This window comes from Castanea sativa, chromosome 7, assembly GCF_040712315.1.
Source record: "Castanea sativa cultivar Marrone di Chiusa Pesio chromosome 7, ASM4071231v1".
Classification (NCBI taxonomy): domain Eukaryota; kingdom Viridiplantae; phylum Streptophyta; class Magnoliopsida; order Fagales; family Fagaceae; genus Castanea; species Castanea sativa.
This window is the reverse complement of record NC_134019.1, coordinates 1105967-1127604: the sequence shown is the minus strand read 5'-3', so window position 1 is coordinate 1127604 and position 21638 is coordinate 1105967. Positions and strand designations below refer to the sequence as shown.

The 21638-nt window shown below is 33.9% G+C and overlaps 1 protein-coding gene across 3 annotated transcripts; it reads left to right on the top strand.

The window, feature by feature from the left end:
- The first annotated feature begins 5917 nt into the window (after nucleotides 1–5917).
- Nucleotides 5918–21335, top strand: LOC142643022 (uncharacterized). 3 transcript variants are annotated; one of them, XM_075817545.1, is made up of 20 exons: nucleotides 5976–6110; nucleotides 7148–7208; nucleotides 7324–7651; nucleotides 7926–8114; nucleotides 8212–8295; nucleotides 8968–9027; nucleotides 9225–9269; nucleotides 11632–11831; nucleotides 13543–14016; nucleotides 14499–14625; nucleotides 14740–14937; nucleotides 15211–15300; nucleotides 15968–16030; nucleotides 16411–16485; nucleotides 16605–16655; nucleotides 17523–17600; nucleotides 18290–18424; nucleotides 19578–19685; nucleotides 20306–20371; nucleotides 20919–21335. In XM_075817545.1, the coding sequence occupies exons 3-20, from the start codon at nucleotides 7343–7345 to the stop codon at nucleotides 20985–20987; spliced, it is 2421 nt and encodes an 806-aa protein (XP_075673660.1). In that variant the 5' UTR covers nucleotides 5976–6110; nucleotides 7148–7208; nucleotides 7324–7342; the 3' UTR covers nucleotides 20988–21335. The 3 variants fall into 3 exon arrangements, 2 of the variants coding, with proteins under 2 accessions (XP_075673659.1, XP_075673660.1); XM_075817544.1 differs by lacking the exon at nucleotides 7148–7208 and having other exon boundaries at nucleotides 5918–6110; XR_012845797.1 differs by lacking the exons at nucleotides 7148–7208; nucleotides 19578–19685; nucleotides 20306–20371; nucleotides 20919–21335 and having other exon boundaries at nucleotides 5918–6110; nucleotides 17507–17600; nucleotides 18290–18309.
- The last annotated feature ends 303 nt before the right edge of the window (nucleotides 21336–21638 follow it).

The window sequence follows — 21638 nt, the reverse complement described above, 5'->3', positions numbered from 1 at the left end:
ACAGGTGTCTAGACTTTAGGTAATATTCATCTTTTTTGCTTAGGTGATGGAGGTTATAAACCCATTCACGTCGTGGTGAGTGAGCCCTAGGTTCATCTTCTCATTTAAAGCGTCTATGGAACCTAAGATCCTAAAGACATTTGGGGCACAATTTGGGTGGGAGCCAACCTAAAAGCCCTAAGATAATCCCTAGTCACGGTTCCCATGGGGATTTTCATTCCCCTTCGATGAACGCAATCATCGGGATTACAACTTCCCCGTTTTTCTTTTTGTATAAAACTCTTCCTCGTTACGATTACCAATGGATACATCCGAGGGAATTTTGTACTTAACCTTAAAGCGTTCTATTTTTTCGTTTGAATCCACCAGGGGACGCAAATCTACCCATTCTTTTTGAAAAAAGGCGGGGTGTGGAGAAAAAATAACTATGCCGAGGATGAAAGACACGAGTGAAAAAGAGAAGATGGGAAAGAAAAGAAACAAAAGAAACAAAAAAGGCTGATAAGGAGGGGCGAGTATTGAAGAACTTACTTTTAAAAAGGAAGAAAGCACGGTCACCTCGGACGGGGTACTTGATAGACGAGAGAGAGAGTACGGGGAGATGAAAAGTGTGGCGGGTACGTTATGAGGTTTACGTAGTGTGAAGAATTTTGAAGAAAATTAGTATTTATATGTCGAGAAGATGTTTTAAAGCGGGCGAATTCCCGCCTAACCCAAGAATCGCTCTCGACCGTTGGATATGTGTCATATTAATGAAACGTGGGGGACATAGAAGCGCCAACAATCAATTCGGGGGCGTTTCGCATACCGAAGCATTGGGAACACGCGATGGGTGATTCGAAGTTATCTCTGTCAACAATGTTGCCAAAAGCGGGGTAACGGGGTCTTTTTAAGTCGAGATTCTATTTTTCTCCCGAGGTGAAAAAATAAAGAAACTCGAGGGGCTATTGTAGGGGTATTGGGCCCAATAGCATATGAAGGATGGCCCAACGAAGTATTTTAGGGCTGGAAACCCAAAATCCGAAGACATCAAAATGGTCGTGGACTATTTACATATCCAAACACGTCCGAGGAGTAGATTTGTCCTCGGATTTCAAGGCCGAGGACATAGAAAGAGAAGTTTGGTATCCCCTGGGTTATATTATAATGAGTCCTACAATTATGGGGATGCACGGTATACGTGGAGGGCGAGAGAAAGAACGGTGGAATGTCTAAAAATAAAGTCGCTTACCACCGCCCATACATTAAAAGCTCGTAAATTGATACGCGACCGTATAGATGGAAGGATGGGACCTGACGAACATCGAGCTTGGAACTTGGTCCCTAATCCCGGCGGGCTTTAGGGAAGAATGGATGGGACAAGTATCCAAAAAGGGGGATTGCAACCAGAAAAGTGGAAGGTGATGAAGGGAAAGGAAAGGATATAAATAGGAGGAAAGGCATACGAAGAAGGGGGGGACTTTTCTGAGTAAAAGAGATAGAGCCAATAGTAAATGATAATCAACACTTGTATCCAAACTTGAGAAATATCATTAGAAACCATCCTCGGACACAATCCGAGGACGATTTCTCAGTCTTACTCTTTGCAAACGATTCTTTGTTCTGTTCTATTGGGCCCAAAGCCCGTTCTTTTTGTAATTGTCTAAACCATCCTTGAAATCTAAATTACAAGCCCATCCTCTACAAATTCATTGTAAAGAAAGGTCTTTCAAGCCCATTTTTCTCCCAGTCGTAGTTTGGGAACTTGAATTGTGTCCTTACAGACACAATAAAAATTCTTTTTAATGAATTACAAAGACCAATAAGTTGTCAAAGTTGAGTTGAATTGGTAAATAAAATTATTGAAAAGAGTAAAGACACAAACTAATAAATAATAAATTAAAGTATTTTAAGTAATAATAATGAAAGTTCACTTAGCAACAATAATTAATCTTAGTAAAAATAATTAATAACTTTAACTATATATAGTAAAGGACAATTAACATTTAATCTTAGCAACAATAATTAACATCTTTGTTATATTAAGAAACAATTTTCCCATTGTACTTATAATTTATACCTTATTCTCTTCCTAGTGCTATGGACTTTGTGACAAGGAAAATCATGTGTATTGCAAGATTCATTTCCTGCTCAAGATTCAACTTCTAAGAAAACTCATGTTAACTTGAAAATTCTTCATTTGGATCATGGATTATTAGAAAATATCTTATCTTATTATCTTAATGGGTAAGATGAAATAAAAAATATATTATTTACACAAAAATCATTATTGACTTCTTAAACACAAATTTAAATGACGCCATAGAAATTTTTTTTTGTAGACGCTACCATAAATATATCACTCATTTCATTTATTTTGAGCAGAAGATTCATATGTTTTCATTGTACTCTTCTTTGAAATTGCATCTCAGTATGTTTTTAATAAAAAAAAAAATGTAAAGAAATTCACACATTGGCTGCGAAAATAGGTCAAGGCCACAAAGCCTGCGGGATGATGCTTTTAACTCATAAGTGGAATTACTTTCTCATTTGACCGTTGTCTACTTAATTTTAGAATAAAATAATTAAAAAAGCAATGATTTGGGAGGTTAAGGAATAATCCCATTAAGGCATTAGCCTCTTTAAGCTTGGTTCGTGGTTTTTTCCTCCCATTTTGTTTATGAGAAAAGTTAATAGATACTTTAAGAATATTGATTTAAAAAAATATATTTTTTGTAAAAAAATAAAAATATAATTAATTTTTTGATAACTTTTTATATTTCTCATAATAATAGTATCAAAACTTTTTAAAATGTTCTATTAACAAATATCTAAGGACACATGTTAATAGGACCCAAATATTTATTTGTTTATCCATAAATCTTTAAAGTTTTTTTTTAAAAATAAAAATTTAAATAAAATATTACTTTTATCTAGCAAATAAACAACCAAACCAACCATTTATCAAACTTTTCTCAATATTACTTTTATAACAAAAAAACCACAAAAACCAACCAAGCGTTTATACAACTTTTATCTCTTTTGTATTTTGTAGTTGAAGAAACAATAGAGGTTGTAGAGCATATTGGGAAGGGTTCACTGAGACCATCTATGATTCAAGGAGGCAATGCAATATTAAAAAGTCTCTTTATTTATAATGGGTTCGGTTAAAAATATTTTCTCAATAATTGAAAAAATTGTCAATATTTTTTTAATTTTCAAACAAATATTTTTAAAAATAATTTATTATTACGTGCCCTTAAAACACACATTAACAAAATCCATCTATCATTAGGATACCCCTTTGGTTGCTTTCTATTCTTTTTGTTTTCTTTTGTTTTGGCTGAATTATTCTTTTTGGTTAGGTGAGTTTGGATACTCAATGCTATAAGCCTGTAACCTATAAAATAGAAAAAAAAATCATATCCATATAGTACTGCTAGGGCCTTTGGGGCTAGGGTGGGTACCCCACATGGTCCTATTGCCCTACATTGTCAATGATGTTAGCCATAAAACTTTAATTTTCATCCAACTCTTAGTGGGCCCATCATCTCTACAACACACAGCAGAAAAAAGGGCACATTTTTTGTCCCCTCATCATACCACATCATACCATCCCCTCCCAAATTAAACCCAAAAAAAAAAAAAAAAATCATAAAGATCATGAAAATAAAAAGGGAAAGAAAGAAAACTCTTTCATTATTCTTTGACCGAAGACCAATAATAAAAAAGAAAATGTCTTAAAAGAATCTAGTACGAACACGTGGCATTGACTAAAAAAAAGGCTATCCCTCAGATCTTTTTTTTTGCCAAGTGTCAAAATCAGAAGCCGTGTATGGGTGCAAATACTAACACCCAAAGAAGTTCCTCACGCTTTCGTGCATTTCGAAGAGCGGCGCAATGCACGCCCTGAGTATCAGGGAAAAAGCAGATCTTAAAGAAACGTTTTAAAAATATCCCAAATCTCGTAAATTCATGATTCTGTTTTTTTCTTTTCTTTTTTGTTTGTGCAAAGAAGATTTTGGGTTTTTTTTTTATTTTTTATTTTTTTTTATTTTTACTTTGCGGCTTTGTGCAACTTGAAAAATCTAATTTTTAGATGTGAGTTATGACCATAGAATTAGATGGTTGCATTTAATGGAAAATATAAGATACAGTGTGTTTATGGTTTGAGTTCTGAAGTAATTAATTGATAGTAATATATTTTATGATGTCTCATATATGTAGTTTGAAATTAATATTTTCATTCTTGTTATTTATTTACTAAAACAAATTCAAATTATAAAAGAAGGTTTTTTTTTTTTTTGGGTATAAAAGTCATTCAAGTTGGATCAATCACCATGGTATGAAATATAATAAATGTTTACCACTTTCAAAAAATATCATTTAATACATTGTTATTGAAATAAAAATTATTATATTTTGAAATTAACATTATTTACATATATATATGTTTATAAATAATTTTTGCATCTGTATCTTATGTCATTATATATATATTTATAGAAATGTTATTATTTTTTATTAAATTCTTATAATATTGACATGTAAGCTTTTCAAAAACATAATTTTTTCCCATGTTATCCTCTTAATGTGTTTTTCAATTTGGTTTTTAGAATTATAAATAACTAGTTGCTAATTATTGAAAAATATAATAGATTTTAGGCAAAAATGCAATTTTCACTATGAACTTTGCTCAAAAATAATTTTAGTCCTTTAAGTTTGAAATTGGTCATTTTAGTCATTTAATTTTGAAAATTATCATTTTAGTCGAGTAACATTACTCGAAAATCATTTTAATCCTATAAGTTGGTAGTTTTGAGTGATTTTTGGACAAAGTTACTGAACCAAGTGAGTCTTTAAATGATTAAAATGATTTTTGCACAAAATTAATAGACTAAAATGACCAACTTCAAACTTTAAGGACAGAAATAATTTTTGAACAAAGTTTCTAGACTAAAGCGATTATTTTTAAACTTAAAGGACCAAAATTATTTTCAACCAAATTTGTAGGTGTAAATTTTATTTTTGATATTATTTTAAAATATGGCCTAGGAATTTTTAGAAAAGCTGTAACATGGTTAAATTATAATTTTTTTTAAAGAAATAACATATACAATTAGTCAAAGTTTTATTTTATTTATTAATACTTATTAATTAAATATACAATCTATATAAATATTTTTTAATTAAAATTTCAGTACATTACATGGATTAAAAATGATGTAATTCAAATTTTCAAATATATCATTCTATGCACTTTAGTTACACTAACCTCATCACATGCACTTCGCGTATGCGATAAGGTTTTTTTTTTTTTAGTAGTAGTAGCAAAAAAAAAAAATCTATGTTTTTTATTATATATAATTTTTATTTTAAGAATCTAATTTATAAGTGAATAAATAAATTTGAAAATCAATAAGAGAGTAAACTTATTTTGTAGGCAATGTTTTAGTAGAAGTTATGATTGTATTTTTACCGAATTGTTCTTTAATTTTGTTTTTATTTAAACATAAGGATATAGGGGTATTTTAGAACAAAAAAATCGATCTAAACAGGAAAAACTCTTTAAATAATACTATAGATAACTTATTTAAAAGATAAATTATTTATTTATAAAATAAAATCCACAAAGAAAATAATTTTCAAATAGTTAGATAAGACATTAAAAAATAATACTTTGTCCAAATAAGAAAAAAACAAAACATTAACTTAAAAAAAAGAAAAGAAAAAAAAGGAAGGCATTGGATGCTTATGTAGGAAAATGTAGTTATGTGAACATAAAAAAAACACGGACACAACACACATAACACAACACAACAAAGAAGAAACTGACCGTCCTCTCCTCTCTCTCTCTCTCTCTCTCTCTCTCTTTCCTTTCTTATATTTTTGCAGTTTCGACGTATACGAGAGACTAGGGGGACCCCTCTCTCACACATATTCTCGAACACATTAAATACATTATTTCTTCTCTACAAAAACTTCCATTATTAATTAAGCTAATTAATTTATTTTTATCACAAATCCTTCTTCTTCTTCTTCTCTCTCTCTCTCTCTTTGAGGACCTTTTACAGAGACAGAGCTCTGCTTTTTTTTTCTCTGGGTGTGTGTGATTATCGGTTATTTGAAAGGTGAGTTTGGTTTCATTTCTGTTTTTTCTTTACTCATAGCTCTCTTTCTCTCTCTTTATGTGTTTCATTCAATTTTGTGGTGTTCAACCTCCTTTTTCTTTGGTGTTTGAAATGATAATTTATGCTTGTGGGTTAGATTGATTCTGTGGTTAAAAGTTGTTGAATTGATTTAGTTATGAAATTCATGTCTGATGGGTGTTGAAATTTGTGGGTTATTTTTATTTTTATTTTTGGGGGTCTGGGCTTTTGATTTTTCTGAGCTTGGTGTAACTGTCAGAGTTGGATGAAAGGAAGTTAACTGATTGAAAAATAACCTTAGTTTAATCTTTTTTTTTTTTCAAAAAGCTGTTGAATTGGTTTACAAGCTTGCATCTTTATTAATAGCTTAATCAGAAGCTTTTGAGGAAACACTTTCTAAGTACGCATGTGTCTGTATCTATGTATATATACTCACACAAACACTCACTTATGGAGTCGAACTAGAAGGAATTGTGTACATGGTTAGTTAATTTTATGGACAATTTCACTTATACAACAACATAGCCTTTGTTCAAAAACTTTGGGAGCAGGAAAAAAAAGTTACACTTACACATCCCGGAATCAATCTCTCTGGGTAAGGTTGCCTACCATTACCAATCACCTATATTGAACTCCACAAAAGTGAGAGCTTTGTGCACTGGCTACAACATTTTATTGGTGACTGACACATGCAACTACTGTGTTTGGATCCCAGACCTCCGTCCCTACTGGTTACACAATCTAAACCTGCAAGAAACAAGTATTTTTTTTCCATTTGCCAATGAAATCACAATCTAAACCTGTATTGGGAATTTCTGGGAAGGTTTAAAAAAAAAAAAAAAACAAGAAAGTGTTTCTTTAGCAGTTCTAAAGTGTCTTCATGAGTAAAATCATGAATTACCTTTCATTTCTATGCTCTATACTGTCTTCAAATAAAGGGCCAATTTAATAGTTGCTTGAGAATTTCAGTCATTTGAAAATCTCTTCTCAAAGTTGTTACCACCGTTGTTTGTTGCTAGGCAAACTATTTGGCTAGTGGCTTCTAGTTCTTGGGGTCAGATTAATATCTTGAATATCAAGGCAAGCTTTGTATTTTTGCAAATATTTTCTTTTTAATTTAGCTAGTGTTTTTTTTTTGATAGGTAATCTAGCTAGTGATTTTGTGTGTCTCAGACTTGGATTATTGTGTTTGTAGGTGGAGAGAAATCTTTAGGATGACTAATGGTGAAGACACAGGTAGTCCGGGTTGGGGTGCTTCGTTCTTCATGCAGACAAGGGACGATGTTGCAAGAGCTGTTGCTGCGGCAGCTGCTGCTGCCACTGCTTCTCGTTCGCCTCGGCCATCTGTGGTGTTTTCATCAAAAGATGATACTGGGGGTAGCCCAATTGAAAAAATTCAGCGTCAATTCACAAAAGTGCTAAAAGGATTCTCACAGCCTCCTGAAGTGAAAAGTGCAAATTACAATCCGGAAGTTCTGACTAGCCAGAAGCGGCAATGGGCAAGCTGTCAGCTCCAATACTTGGTATGCTATTTTGTTTCAGTGGACTCCTCCAAATTCTCCATGGAGGAAGTTCATCAGGCTGTAACTGAAGTGTTTTCCAAGTTTGAGTTTATATAGTTATTCCATCCTGCTTGTTTGATTCGGTTATTTAATTATAGCAGAATGATGACTGATAAAGGCCATTGTTGGGGTTTGCTTTATGTGCTTTGTATCCTTTAATCATCAGACATTTACTATTAAAAATGAAAAACTGTCTGCAGTGTTTCTGTAACATCTCTCCTATTCAAGTGTGCAGGATCATAGGTCTTTAAAGGAGCCAACAAGGCTTTTTGAGAGCATGGTAGTTGTCGGGCTTCATCCTAACTGTGATATTCAAGCACTTCATAGGCAATACATTGCCAGAAAGTCTGAAGGTTCTGGAAGATTGCGAAGCGCACTAAGTTCTCAGAATCAATCACGTGTAGAACCAAATGTTGAACCTCAGGTTGGGCATTATCCTTGAGAAATATTGAATTCATTTACCTTTGGATCTTTGTTTAAGAATTTGATATGATATATACATATATTTTTTCTATTTTCAGGTCTTATTTGTTTACCCTCCAGAAAAGCAGCTGCCTCTTAAATACAAAGATCTTCTTTCATTTTGCTTCCCTGGAGGCCTGGAGGTTGGGTGTATGCTCGATGGGTCTATTTTTTGAATGATCAGTTTGTGTATTTGAAAATTTGGAACTGTGTTTCTTATTTGCTCATGACTTCTAGTTATTTAGCTGTTAAGGATTCATAGAATGTAGCTACAGGTGAAGTTTATTTAGTTGCCATCTTACTGACACAACAAAAATCCTCTTGTGAGTTGTGAGTCCATTCAGTTGCCACCTTACTGACCCTCGTAGGCAAGTGTTACCTCCACCCTTTACTAAGGAGCAGTTCTTGGTCTTGGTTCCAGCCATGGGAGTGATGGATTTGGGAGGGGGAGTTCTAGCCTATTTTTGCTCTTTGATATAAAACCTGAAAATGAAAAAGGGGTTGTGTATTATTGTCAATAACAAGAAAAATATTGTCTTCAGCTGTGGTGACTTGTACACTCACGCAGTTTATGTAAGAGTAGAATTTTGGTACAACTGAAACTTCATGTGAGCATGTTTCTTGATGTTTTTAAAGAAGTTAAATATCTATATGTCTATGTACTTAACTGGTTTGATGTTTGAGAGTTTAGTCACTGATTTTGTTTCTTTGTTCATGTATTTTAGTACTCAAAAGTATATTTTCTATTTGTTTGTTCATAGAGTAGTGTGAGCTTTTACATGGTGTTTCTAAAACTTGGAGATATGTGATTTCAGGTTCATGCTATTGATAGAACTCCTTCCATGAGTGAGTTGAATGAAATTCTTCTTGGGCAGGTACTTTACTATATGATGTGACAGCTTACAATCATGAGTATTCCTTAATCTTCAGCTAGTTCAAGTTATTTCCTTGTTCCTTTTAATAATTTATGTTTACCAAGTTTATTGTTTTTTCCTAACAATTTTGTAGTCTTAATAGCTTCCATTATAACTGAGGAGAAGTTTGATCCTCTATTTCATTGCTTATACTACAGGAACACTTTAAACAAAGCGACCTCTCCTTTGTATTCCGGTTACAGGTAAGATACGGAATGTTATGCCACTTTGTTTTCATTTTCTTGTATATGTATTGTTTGCCTTTCTTTAACAAGAATTCTATTACTCTGTTACCTTATGAAACCTGTTGTTTGACCTGTAAATTTCTCCTTGTTCTTGGGATGAGACTGGTTTCTAGCTACTTCAAATAGCGATAATGATTTGATGTATAGGGCGTTTTAACTCTATGGTTTAGAATTATGCCTGGATAGCTATATTTTTCTGTAGTTGTAGAATATGTATATATATATATATATATATATATATATATATATATATATATATATATTCCCATTGTGCAGTCATCAAGTGTGGTTCTTTGATGATTATTAAACTCGATTGCTCTTTAAGTTACTTTTTAGCATCACTTATACAATTATGAGCACGTTAGTTGATATTTTAAACAATAGCAGTTTTGTCCATCTTCAATTACTGCATTGATGGTGAACCCAATTGAGTGCTGAACCCTCTCCTTCTGTCACTTACCCATGCATACTCTATTTTAGTGCTAAAACTTAAAAATCTGTTTGTTTTGACATGCATCACACTTTGTTAGTTGTTTACAATCAACCAAAAACTTTGGCCAGTATTGTCCATAATTTCTCAGAGAAATACCCAATTAATGAGTATGTTTTTAAAGAATGGATCAATCTAATGAGTATTGAATGTAGATGAGTTCTGAAACCCCTCTGAAGGTTCCAAAGAAGCTGTAGCCTAATTTGGAGAAAAGGGTGTTATCATTTGAGGAGCCATCAATTCAGTAGAGAATATTTGTGTTCTCATTAATCTTTTATGCCAAGATCATTTGTGCTCCAATTAAGTGGACCAGGTTGCAATCCCCGCAGGTTTTGAGATTCTGCCCCAGATTTTCTAGGTGTAACAACCTGCTAGATTCACCGAATGTTATTTTTAAGTAAATAAATTTCATTAAAAATGTGCATGTAATCCTACTACATGGGCTGTGTACAAAGGAAGAGCTAAAAATGGGAAAACAAAAAAAATTAACACCTAAAATCGATCTATCTTGGAGCTCGAAGAAATTTGTGGAAGAAGATGAGCTAGCAGCTGACTCCCAATCATACCCCAGCTCCCAAAACTACTGATATCTAATTTCCTTTAGAAGTGCATGCATTCCTTTCTCCCCAAATGCTCCACTTTGAACATAAAAGAATTGCTGGAATGCCCTTTCCAACATACCATAGTTCAATCATTGAGCTTGGCATAGTCCACTCACCCTAAACTTGCAGAGAACAAGAGTCTACAATTCCCAAGCAACATTACAATTTAGAAACATATGATTGACAGACACCTCCATTTGACTTACACATGCAACACCAATCAGTAATAATTATGCCCTGCTTTCTTAAATTATCAGTCGTTATGAATACCCATAACACTGGTCCAGTTAGTTAAAAAAAACCCACTCTTGGTAGAGCTCTGACTTTCCATATTCTTCTACATGAAAATGGGCTATCTCCCCCCACCCCTAGGCCTTGTACCAACTTTTGACTAGAAAATCACGGCTTTTGAAAGGGACAAAACCACCTTGTTGTCTCTCTCTTAAAAAACTCTAATAGCTTATACATTATCCAAGAATTGAGCCATAGATTTTTATTCCCAAGCTTGTACCACTCTAAGAAATAAAGGGTTCCGATGAATACAGTCATATGACTTTCATGTAATCTGTCACCATTGCATCTCTATTCCTAGCAATTATGAATAACTCAGGATACCTATCCTTAAATTTTGTATCACTACACCAAAGATAATACCGAAAACGAGTTCCGGTTCTATCTCATACCTCAAACCAAACAAATCTAGCAAATCTGGCCTATCTGTTTCTGATTTTTTCTTGGGCACATTCCATAAGGACCCCTAACAGTATCTGAACACCAGCCTCCCCAAGAAATTCCATATTTGATGCTAGAGTCAGAGACACAGAATTCAAGTGTTGGCTGATATTTTGGGAAATAACTATTAATTTACGAAGGAAGTATGTTTGAAGTTTCTCATTTTGTAATGAATTGGTATATTGAGTTATTTCATTCAAAGATTTTGTTTGGAGTTGTGTTTATGCCCAAGGAGGAAGAATTCCTTGAAGGCAAGCAAGAACTGAGACAATTACGTACTGTTAGTTTTTAATTTTTATTACCTCTGGTAGGTATGCATTTAAATACTTGCTGTATTTGCTGCTTATGTGGCCTATTTGAGCTATAATCTCTGTTTTACTTTAATAGATTTAGATTATTTGCATGACATGTTTTTCTATTTTCCTTCAGGTTAATTATGTGATCCATTTCTTTTTTGTTTTCTAACTAACACATACCTATGCATTTTTTTTAATAGGTTGCTGATGATTCAACAATGTATGGATGCTGTGTGTTAGTTGAAGAACTTGTACAAAAGCCCTTTGGATTGCTTTCCATGATTTCAGATAAACAACCTTCTTGCCCACCTTTAAGTCGTCATATATTAACCACAAAGAGATGTTATTGCATTCTCTCGAGGCTTCCCTTCTTCGAATTGCATTTTGGTGTACTGAATAGGTGTGTTTATATACATATTTGATCAACTTACTTTTGGTTTAAAAATTGCAGTAATAAATATAAAACATATATCCAATATGCTATGTACCTAAGGAAGTTTAGTGAATGGATTTGAAAAAAGAAAAAGCTGGATTAGCACATGTGATATTGATATGAGGCGACGTAGAACAAAATGGGGAATTTGTCTACTTGTGGTTGTGGTGGGTTAAAGTTTAGGAGGAATCCTGGAAATGGGATTTAGAGTTGTTGAAGAAAGGGTTATGGGGTTGTGTTAGGAATTAAAATGTGAGCTGATGAGTTATTTGATGGCTATTTGGTTGAAGAAAGTATGTAGGGTTTAGGGTTTTGATAGGTAAAGAAGGGTTTGATTTGGGGTTGTAAGGAAGAAGAAAAATAGAGGCTTTTTTATGGTGGTCAGAGGTTGTATGAACCGTACCCATGAACAGTTATCTCTACTCTACCTATCAAAAAAAAAAAAAAAAATACAGTACCACAAGAGAAGAAGAGGACAAGAGAGAACAAAAAGGGGAGAAAAGGACACACAAAGGCTAACATGCCTCTGTGCTCAAAACAATCAATAATTTTATATTTAACTCCTCCTTTGAGTACCTTGAGCACAAATATATATAAGGCCCTTTTCTTGTACTAGTGGTCCTAGTTTCACTAATAAACAAAAAAACCTAACAAAAGACAAAATTGGGCTCAAAGAAAATAAAATTTAAGATACTTAAAATTTCTTGACTCTAAACTATCAAAATACCCTTAATTCGTGGGAATAGTAGAACATAACTAATAAAAGAAGAACTCAAATAAAAATTAAAAAGAAAAACTCAAAAAAAAAAAAAAAATCTAAAAGACTCCTACATAAACTGTTAAAACTACATGATTTTTACTTCAATTGGACTTCACATGTGGACCCATAAAATAATTATTAAATAGGAAAATTTGCAAAGTAATAACAAATCAATCATCCATTGCGATATCAGGAGAGTTAAACAGTACATGTTTCCTGAAACTGAGATATAGTTTTGCAGGTGAAATGACATGGTTTGACCTCTTTGTGAGGAGAATATTAAACATTTCCCCCCCACCCCCCTTCCCCTCCTAGTGGTCCTTGCACTTTGGAGAGATTGTCATAAGCAAAAAAATTTATCAGGAGCTTCCAAGAAAAGGGCATAACCCAATTACACATGAAGCATACCAACGGAGACCACTCTAAGAGGAAGGAAAAAGGATTAAGGAAAGAATACAATTTATATTCTGAAGCATCTATCCTAGATTATACCTGAGGCTATTCTAAGAGGATATATTGAAACTGAGGAGAACAAGGCTACGTGGAATCCTTTTTACATCTTACCCCAGACTGTTGGCTTTGAAAGCCTTCCTATTCCTCTCTGATAATTTTATTCTATATTAAACAAGAAGGCTTCCAAGATGCCAACTATAAAATCATCTAATGATGCATAAACCAGAAGAAACCAAAGAGCATTATATGCTCCTCCATCTTATCACTATGACATGGGGAAAGGAGAAATTTGGTGAATATCCATGCTTTGATGGAGTAGATTTTACTTGATATAGTACTTCCACTTCACTAATCAATGCCAACAGTATTCTCTCTGTTTTGTTTTTTTGTTTTTGTTTTTGTTTTTTTGTTTTTTTTTTCATGTGAACTTTGCTCATCTTGACATTTCTTGCCATTTTCCTGTAGCATCTTCACAGAAGAAAGGTTGGAACGGCTAACAAAAGATATTGGTCTTCTAAATCCAGAGTCCCTTGAGGATTGTAGGGAGGAAGAAAATTTAGAAGAAAATTCAGATGATGTAATACAGAATCACCGAGTGGAGGACATGCTGCACGGAACAGCAGAAATTTCTGAATTAAGTTTAAGAGAGTCTAAACTTGAAAGAGTTACAGATGATGCAAATCATGAAGAACATGAAATGCTTGAGGGAGACTTTTGCATGTTGAAGGAAGTTGTTAATGATAATGTTGTTGTTCCTATAGATCTAGATTCTGAGATGGTATCAGCGAAAAGAGAATCTAGCACTGCAAACCCTGAAGATTGTGATATCTATGTGGATGATTGCTCAGCAAACAAGCAAGTGGTAGAAAGGCGTTTGCCAAATGCTGTCCTGCCACTCCTGCGGTATTATCAGTATGAAAGCTCTGAATCTTCCTCTAGGTATATCTCTCTCATTTGGTATTATGTTATAGGAACAATATCATATTCAGGGTATATGCTTTGTTTCTTTAGGGGGGACTAAACCTGCAGGAAGCTATGCTCTTTTTTTTTTTTTTTTTTTTGTGTTTCCTTCTTATATCTTTACCTTCCCTCCATAGGCCTTTGATTTTTTCTTTTTCTTTTTAAATTGGCCGAAGGGTACTGGTAGATTTACAAGTAACGTGAAAAAAATTATCTGATGTTAAGTTGAATGGAGGACATGTAAATGCCTTGTTTTATAGAGTTTCTTGCTATTTCAAGACAAATGTAGGTAATAAAAATGCTGTTATATGTGTGTAAACCATTTTAATGATACTGAACAAATTTTGAAGTGATGTTACATGATTGTATGCCATGTGTATGCCTTAATAATAAAAAAAGTCATATGATTGTGAGCTGCTTATATATGCCATATATGTATATATAAATATTGTTTTATGCAGTTTTCAGGGTTCTCCTAGTGAAGATAGAAATTTTAGAAGTGATGCTGATGATACGGAGACAGAAGAGGCATCTTTCTCTGGCCAGGAATATCCCAGTGACCTTGTTGACATTCTTGAATGGGCTAAGGTTCAAACAAGTCATCTTTTTTAAATAGGTCCATTTAAATATTTTAAGCTGTCTGCTTCTTAATCTTGTAGCTGGATCTCCTCAACAATTTATGAATTTTCCCTGGTTTTCTAGGCAAACAACCATGGGCCATTACAGATCATATGTGAGTATTACCGGTTACATTGCCCTGCCAGGGGTTCAACACTTAGGTTTCATCCTTTGGAGCACCTGCATCCTTTGGAATATAATAGACCAGATGAAACAGTTTTACATATTGCTGGCTCAACTATTAATTTGAGATCATGCAGTACAAGTCTAGAGTTTGCTGAGGTAGATTCTGATGAAAACTGTGTTTGATCTATTTCCTCTTTTGAAATAAAATTATTTCAATTATATATATAACTTTGTAGGATCAGTTGAATTAACCTAACCTTTTTCCAGCGTGGTGATTTTTAGCTAAACTATTTTCTGTAGCAATATTTTTGTTAACTTTCTTTCCACCAGCCCAGGGAAAAAAAGGGCCCGGGGGGGGGGGGGGTTTAAATATTATGTGTTATTGTAGGCATGATAGGTCATATGAATCTTATTGTCTATTCTTATCAGGCACACGGTGCACTCTTGGTGGAGGAGGAAGCGTCTGCCTTATCTGTATGGGCTATTGCATGCATATGTGGCTCCTTACGACTTGAGAATGTAAGTTGATGCCGAGCTTTGTATTTTATTATTAGTGCTCCCTGCTACTGATTGCTGTTGATTTTTATTGGCGTTTATGAATTAATATATTTAAACTTTTGCTGGATGATAGTTTTTAGTGTTGTTCATAGCTTGGTGAGTAGTTGTGTCCTGCTCATCTTTTAAACTTATATCTGGAATTGTTCATCACTGTTCTATATATACGGATAATAGGTGCAATGTTACCCGTCAGGGTGCAATGTTACCCGTCAGGGTGCAATGTAGTGGTTGGAGGCTTGAGATGAGTTGTAGACCCAGATATCCTGTGGTCGATCCCTACTAGTTCCCTTGGATTACTTGATATGCGGTTCTAGTGGGTGGGTTTGTGTATCTGTGGTTTAGTCCCTAGGGGTGGGTCCAAGGGGTCTTCCCTTGGTGAGGTTCCATGTCATAAAGAAAAAGGTGTAATGTTAATGTGAATCATTGAACATTGAAGTCTCCTGTATACAATTCTAGTCTCTGTTACAATGTTTTCTCAATGTGGCTAATATCCTGTATCTTTAATATTGATTTGTGAGGATCAGTGTAGAATGGTGGTTTCTTCCAGTATCTCAAATTGAATCAATAGTAATTAGAATGTATACATGATGGCTGAAGCATAGGTATTGATTTTCTTTGCACTTTGCAGGTCTTAACAATGTTTGCAGCAGCTCTGCTGGAAAAGCATATTGTGGTTGTTTGTTCCAATTTGGTACGTAATTTGCTTCATGTCATGTTTATAATGATCTCATGAAGATGTATAGTCTCCACCACATTATTTTGTTTGCTGAGAAATGCAATATTGTTAGTTTAGTCCCACTTTCAAAAAATTTAGGATGGTTATGGGCTGCTTATTTATTCATTATGATTATCATATAATGGTTGGGCTTGGGCAGTTTTCAGAATATACAGGTTTAAAATGTTGCATTTGTGATGTTTTGTTTGACATGTCATCTTTAATGTATTTCATTGCAAAACCCTTTGAGATTATATTTGAATCATTTAGATTTTCATTTGTTTTTTATTAGTTTTCAAAAATGCAGCAGAACCTTTGGAGATTATATTGGATTTTTGAAATTCTTTGATGTACAGGGAATCTTATCTGCTTCAGTTTTGTCCATTATCCCTCTTATCCGCCCCTACCAGTGGCAAAGCCTGCTAATGCCGGTATAGATTTCTTGTGACCTTTGAACATTTTCAAGTGAACTGTAATTATTAGGATTATTTTAACACATTTTTTCTCTATTAAACTATTCTGTGTCTTAATCGATTGCATCAAAATCCAGGTTTTACCAAATGACATGCTGGACTTTTTGGATGCACCTGTCCCTTACATTGTAAGTGTTCATTAGTTACACTGTAATGTGTCTTATTATACTTAACTTCTTTGAATAATATTAGGAATGGGTTTTTTTAGACTATAAATGTGCAAGTTTGGTTGTTTTTATTCAGCATTTACTTTGTACAAGTGCATGCTGCATACTTGATATGGTGAGGAGAACTTAGATCTAGTGTAGGAGAAGGGTTTTAGAGGAAATTCCAACTACAAACAAGATTTAGGCGAAGAAATAGGTAATAGTATTGAAGTTGGAACAATCAAAATATCAATTGCTAGTCTCAAAGAGTTCAAGAAAAACATAAATCTGTAATTTTTATGAATTAGATAAGAAAAAGCTGCCTACAATGACACAAAAGGGGCTATTTATAATAGCCTTTAGTAACCCTAGAATCCTAGCCTTTCATCTTACATATAACAATTAAATCCTAACCATCCAACTTCATTTAAAGTCCCATGCTAGTCGCATGTCCTTTTAAAACTTTGTATTTTTTATCATCTAGCTTAGCTGAGATGTTCATCTAGTATAATTTCTGTATACCTGATGTCTGTTGTTTTTTCCAAATAAAACTTTTTATTACTTTCAAAAAAGAAAAGAAAAGAAGGTAAAGACATAATAATAAATAAAACATAACATAGAGTGATAAGAAAATAGTCTTATAATGACTATGGGCTAGACAAAATAAACTATTGGGCCTTCTTTGTTTTGGGCTTAGATGCTCCTGCATCTATATTGTTGGTAAATATCAGGGTCCATATGATGGAGATAAATCCAAATGTGTCTTCCAGCCATTATATTCTACATAATTTTTTAGTTAGTACTACTGCTTACATCTGATTGATTCCATTTAGTGATTTTCATCCACAGGTTGGTGTAAAGAACAAAACCAATGAAGTTCAGTCAAAGTTGACAAATGTCATTCTAGTTGATGTCAACAAGAACCAGGTGTGTAATTTTTTTTCTTTTTCAGAAATTTATTTGGTTTGATTGATGCTTTTCAAGTTTCTTGTCTTTCTTTTCTGTTTTAAATTTTCCAAAGAATATCGTGGTTGAACAAGGCAGATGATTTATAGAAGATTATAAATATTTTTCTGTTCATTGTTGTCTTTTGTTTCTTTTAAAAGATAGCATTTGTTGCTTGTCAAGCAACTTCAAGGTTCAGATAATTTCTCCTTGGATGGTGTTACCATAAGATAACAACCTGCTTATGATATATGTTGGTCAAGATTTGGATAGCATCCTTTCCTTGGGTTTTGAGGTTTGAGGCACTTGGATCCTAGAGTATGTTCTTCTTTAAGTATTTATGTGCATGGAGAGACTTTATTCTGGTTTTCAGTTTAAAAATAATCTGAAATGGTTTGATGCATGAGTACTCATGGAACTTGATGCAAGGAAAAAGGCACTGTAATATTGGCCAGAAAATTTAAAGGGTCAAAGTGAGTTTAAGTGCATGCTTTTCTTTCGCATCATGAAATTTGTATATCACCTTTAGTGATGTTCGTTTGCTGCCACTCTTTTACATCACTTTGTATTGTTTAATTCCATAATGTAAGTAATATATATTTGGACCTATTGTTTAGCTTAGACTTTGTAACCAAGTTATCTTATTTATAATTATTCCTCTGATGCATTAGGTGAAGTCACCGTCAATACCTCAACTGCCACAACAAAGGGAGTTATTTTCCTTGTTAAGTCCTTATCATGCAAAGCTTGTTGGAGAAAGTTATTTGGGGAAGAAACGGCCAGTGTATGAATGCACAGAAGTGCAGGTGTGCTCTTTTGCCTTATCTGTTTGGTCCTCACTGTTCCTTTGCACCCTCCTTCCCCTGGCCAAATCTACTTGTTCTCCATTCTTGCATGCTTTTAGTGTTATTGACATATATCTGGGCTAGCAGGAAGCCCTTGTTTGTCATAGTAAATTTCTTTAGAAAGAGTGAATCAGTAGCAACTTTTGTTTGTGATATGAGAACCGTAGGCACCAGGAGTCTAGTTGACTGCCAATGTTGCATCTGGTATAGCTGATTATGCAGTTTCTCATTGCCATGAGTTCATTATGGTTCCAACAATGGCTTTATGCCTTTCCCATTAATGCTAAATGAGATTGGTGAGTGTTCTTGATGGAATTTTTGGTACTGGCCACATGGCGATTACAAATGTACAAGATAGATGTGTGCATTTTGCCAACAGCTTCTTCTTTTAGCTTTTTAGCTTATTTGCTTATGCGCGGCTTTTTAAAGCCCCATTTTTTCTCAGTACAATTGTACTTCCAACCAACTTTAATCAAAAAGCTTCTTCCAAACTCACTATTACCCTTTGTTTGCGGATTTCCACCCTTTTACTGATTTGGCCTCTTACATCCTTGTGCAAAGTGAAGATCTTTTCCTGTCACAAGCCTCACAGAATGCCTCCCAATGGTCTGTGTTGTTACTACATTGTCCATAAGATTGCCATTGTCTTACGCCTTTTGCTGTGCCTGTTGTAATATGTATCTATTCCCATATTATCTTAATCAACTATTCTTTTGGAATAATCTCTATTTTTTGAGAATGTAGGTTTTGGTTAACTGCCTTCTTTTTAAAATTAACTTCTTATCTTGATTGAACCATCTTAGTTTGGTTGGTGACATGATTGACACAAAGCAATATATTTTATTTCTTATATCAAATATCAATGATGACCAATTTGCTATGTTCTTTATACTTGAGATGAGATTCTTACCTTGAATGATGTGACAATGGTATTAGATGGTTTGTTCTCCATTGTAACTCAACTAGTTGACACCTCCTGATGTTTCCAACGGAGACATCTAGGGTTCAAATTACCTCCCTCATTGTAACTATTGAATTATAAAAAAATAAAAATAAAAAAGGTATTTGATGGTCTGCTCACTGTTGTTTTTGTATCTATGATTGTGATATGTAGGTTGAAGCAGCAAAGGGTTTCCTAGCAGTGCTAAGGTCTTACTTGGATTCTCTATGCTCTAACCTTCGTTCACACACAATTACAAATGTTCAATCCAATGATGATAAGGTTTGTATTTTTCCCTGATTGGGATGTTAGGAAATTTTTGTTCGACTGCTTTCTATTAGTTGGTGGCATCTTTAAACATCGATTATTCTTTTATTTCTGTCATAGTAATTATGTTTTTGGAAGAACTGGCTTTACTCAATGCAATATATGCTATCATTACCTGTCAAGAAAAACTTTCACAATATCTTCCTAATCTAGATCAGATATTTAAGTGGTGGCAGAGATAGCACTAAGATAATAGGATAGGTATTAGAATTTTTTGCAGAAGTGAGATTTAGAAATTAGCACAGGGATCAGAGTACCACCCGCAGTCCATTTTGTTAATCTTGAAAGTGAATGTGCACAAGGACTTCCATATGCAGCAAGCTTGCAAAAATAGATGCAGAAATTGCATGATTATTTGACTTGTAATGTTGAATAACAAACGTCAAGAGCCTTGTAGCTCAATTGGCAACTCCTGGTGTTTCCAACGGAGATGTCCAGGTTTCAAATCCCCCCTCCCATCAATTATTGAATTATCAAAAGATTTTGAATAGCAAACAATCTCTTCGTGACTTACTTTAGCAAAGTGCAAAATATGTTGAAAACAGATCTGACACTAAATTCCTTCTACTTTGTAGGTATCATTGCTTTTGAAGGAGAGTTTCATTGACTCATTCCCCAGTCGTGATCGACCATTTATGAAGGTGTGTTTTGTTTCCAACATGATTTACACTAGTTTGTGTAACCCATTTCTATTTCTTATTGAGATTATTTGAGAAGTTATCTTGCAAACAGGTTGGGCCAGGGTTCCCCCCCAACCCCCCCCCCCCCCCCCTCTCTCTCTCTCTCTCCATTTAAGATAGTTTTTATTTTTATTTTTATTTTTCTGGGTAAGAATTCTTCATAGAAAGAGGGTAACATCTAAAAAGGAGCAAATGGCCTTCAGGTCAAATGACACTTAGCAATTTATTTTAAAAAAAAATCTGACTGCATTTTAAAAAGACATATCTGGTGGCATCTTTTCCAAACCTTTATTCATGTTCATGTGAGTTTATGATGTTAATATGAAGGCACACATCATGGTTTTGTCAAATTGCTTGTTTTGGAATAAACTGCAGACAATCACCATTTGATTTTTTAACCTTTTGCAACTTGTTTTAATCCTTACTCCTAATGATCTTTATTATGGAGAGAGTATTAAAAGCTAAAATCATACTAATTTTTTTTCCTCCTCTCTATCATGGCAAGCAGCTTTTTGTGGACACACAACTTTTTTCTGTACATACAGATCTTGTTCTTTCATTCTTCCAGAAGGAATAGTGCTCTACCATGCAAGGTTGGCCTGGAGTTTGTGCTTTTTGTGTAACTTGAACGCAAGTTCAGTAATGTATAATTTTTCAATTATATTATGAGTAAAATTTTCCTGGCGTGAAATGCTGCTATATTTGCTTGTTCTTCAAAGCTCATCCACGGCCATGCCACCTTTAATGTATAATTACGTAAAGCCCTGCTTTTGGATTAAGATGTGATATTAGCTCACCATAGGCAGACAAAATTTAGAAAGTATAGGTAGATAAAGATAAGAAATCCTGCATGCCATCCAACTTGTGAATACCAACATTGTATTTGATATATATATTGCAATTCATTTCGCTTGCTCTTTCCATACTTCAGCTGCACTTAAATTATCGAAATTCTAGACTAAAATTATGTTTGTCATTCCAAATATCAGATTATTTCTCCAGATTTCACTCGTCAAATTTTGTTTCTCATGATTTTGCTAGCTTACACTGTTGACATGGTTAGCCAATGCAGATCCTTTTTATGGTGTATGGAGTGTGGAGTGTGGAGTTTACATGATCAATCAAAAATGCAACTTCGATAGTGTTAAATCATGTGCATAGAAGTTAATATAATGGTGTGGAAAATAAGGTTTTAAGAGTGTAGATTTTAGCATCAACCTAACTATAA

Excerpts from the sequence above, each read along its gene's own strand:
- LOC142643022 (XM_075817544.1), top strand. The coding sequence starts at position 7,343 with ATGACTAATGGTGAAGACACAGGTAGTCCGGGTTGGGGTGCTTCGTTC. Across the intron at positions 8,296-8,967 it reads GCTTCCCTGGAGGCCTGGAG|GTTCATGCTATTGATAGAAC; the intron begins GTTGGGTGTATG and ends ATGTGATTTCAG. Across the intron at positions 20,372-20,918 it reads GTGATCGACCATTTATGAAG|CTTTTTGTGGACACACAACT; the intron begins GTGTGTTTTGTT and ends CATGGCAAGCAG.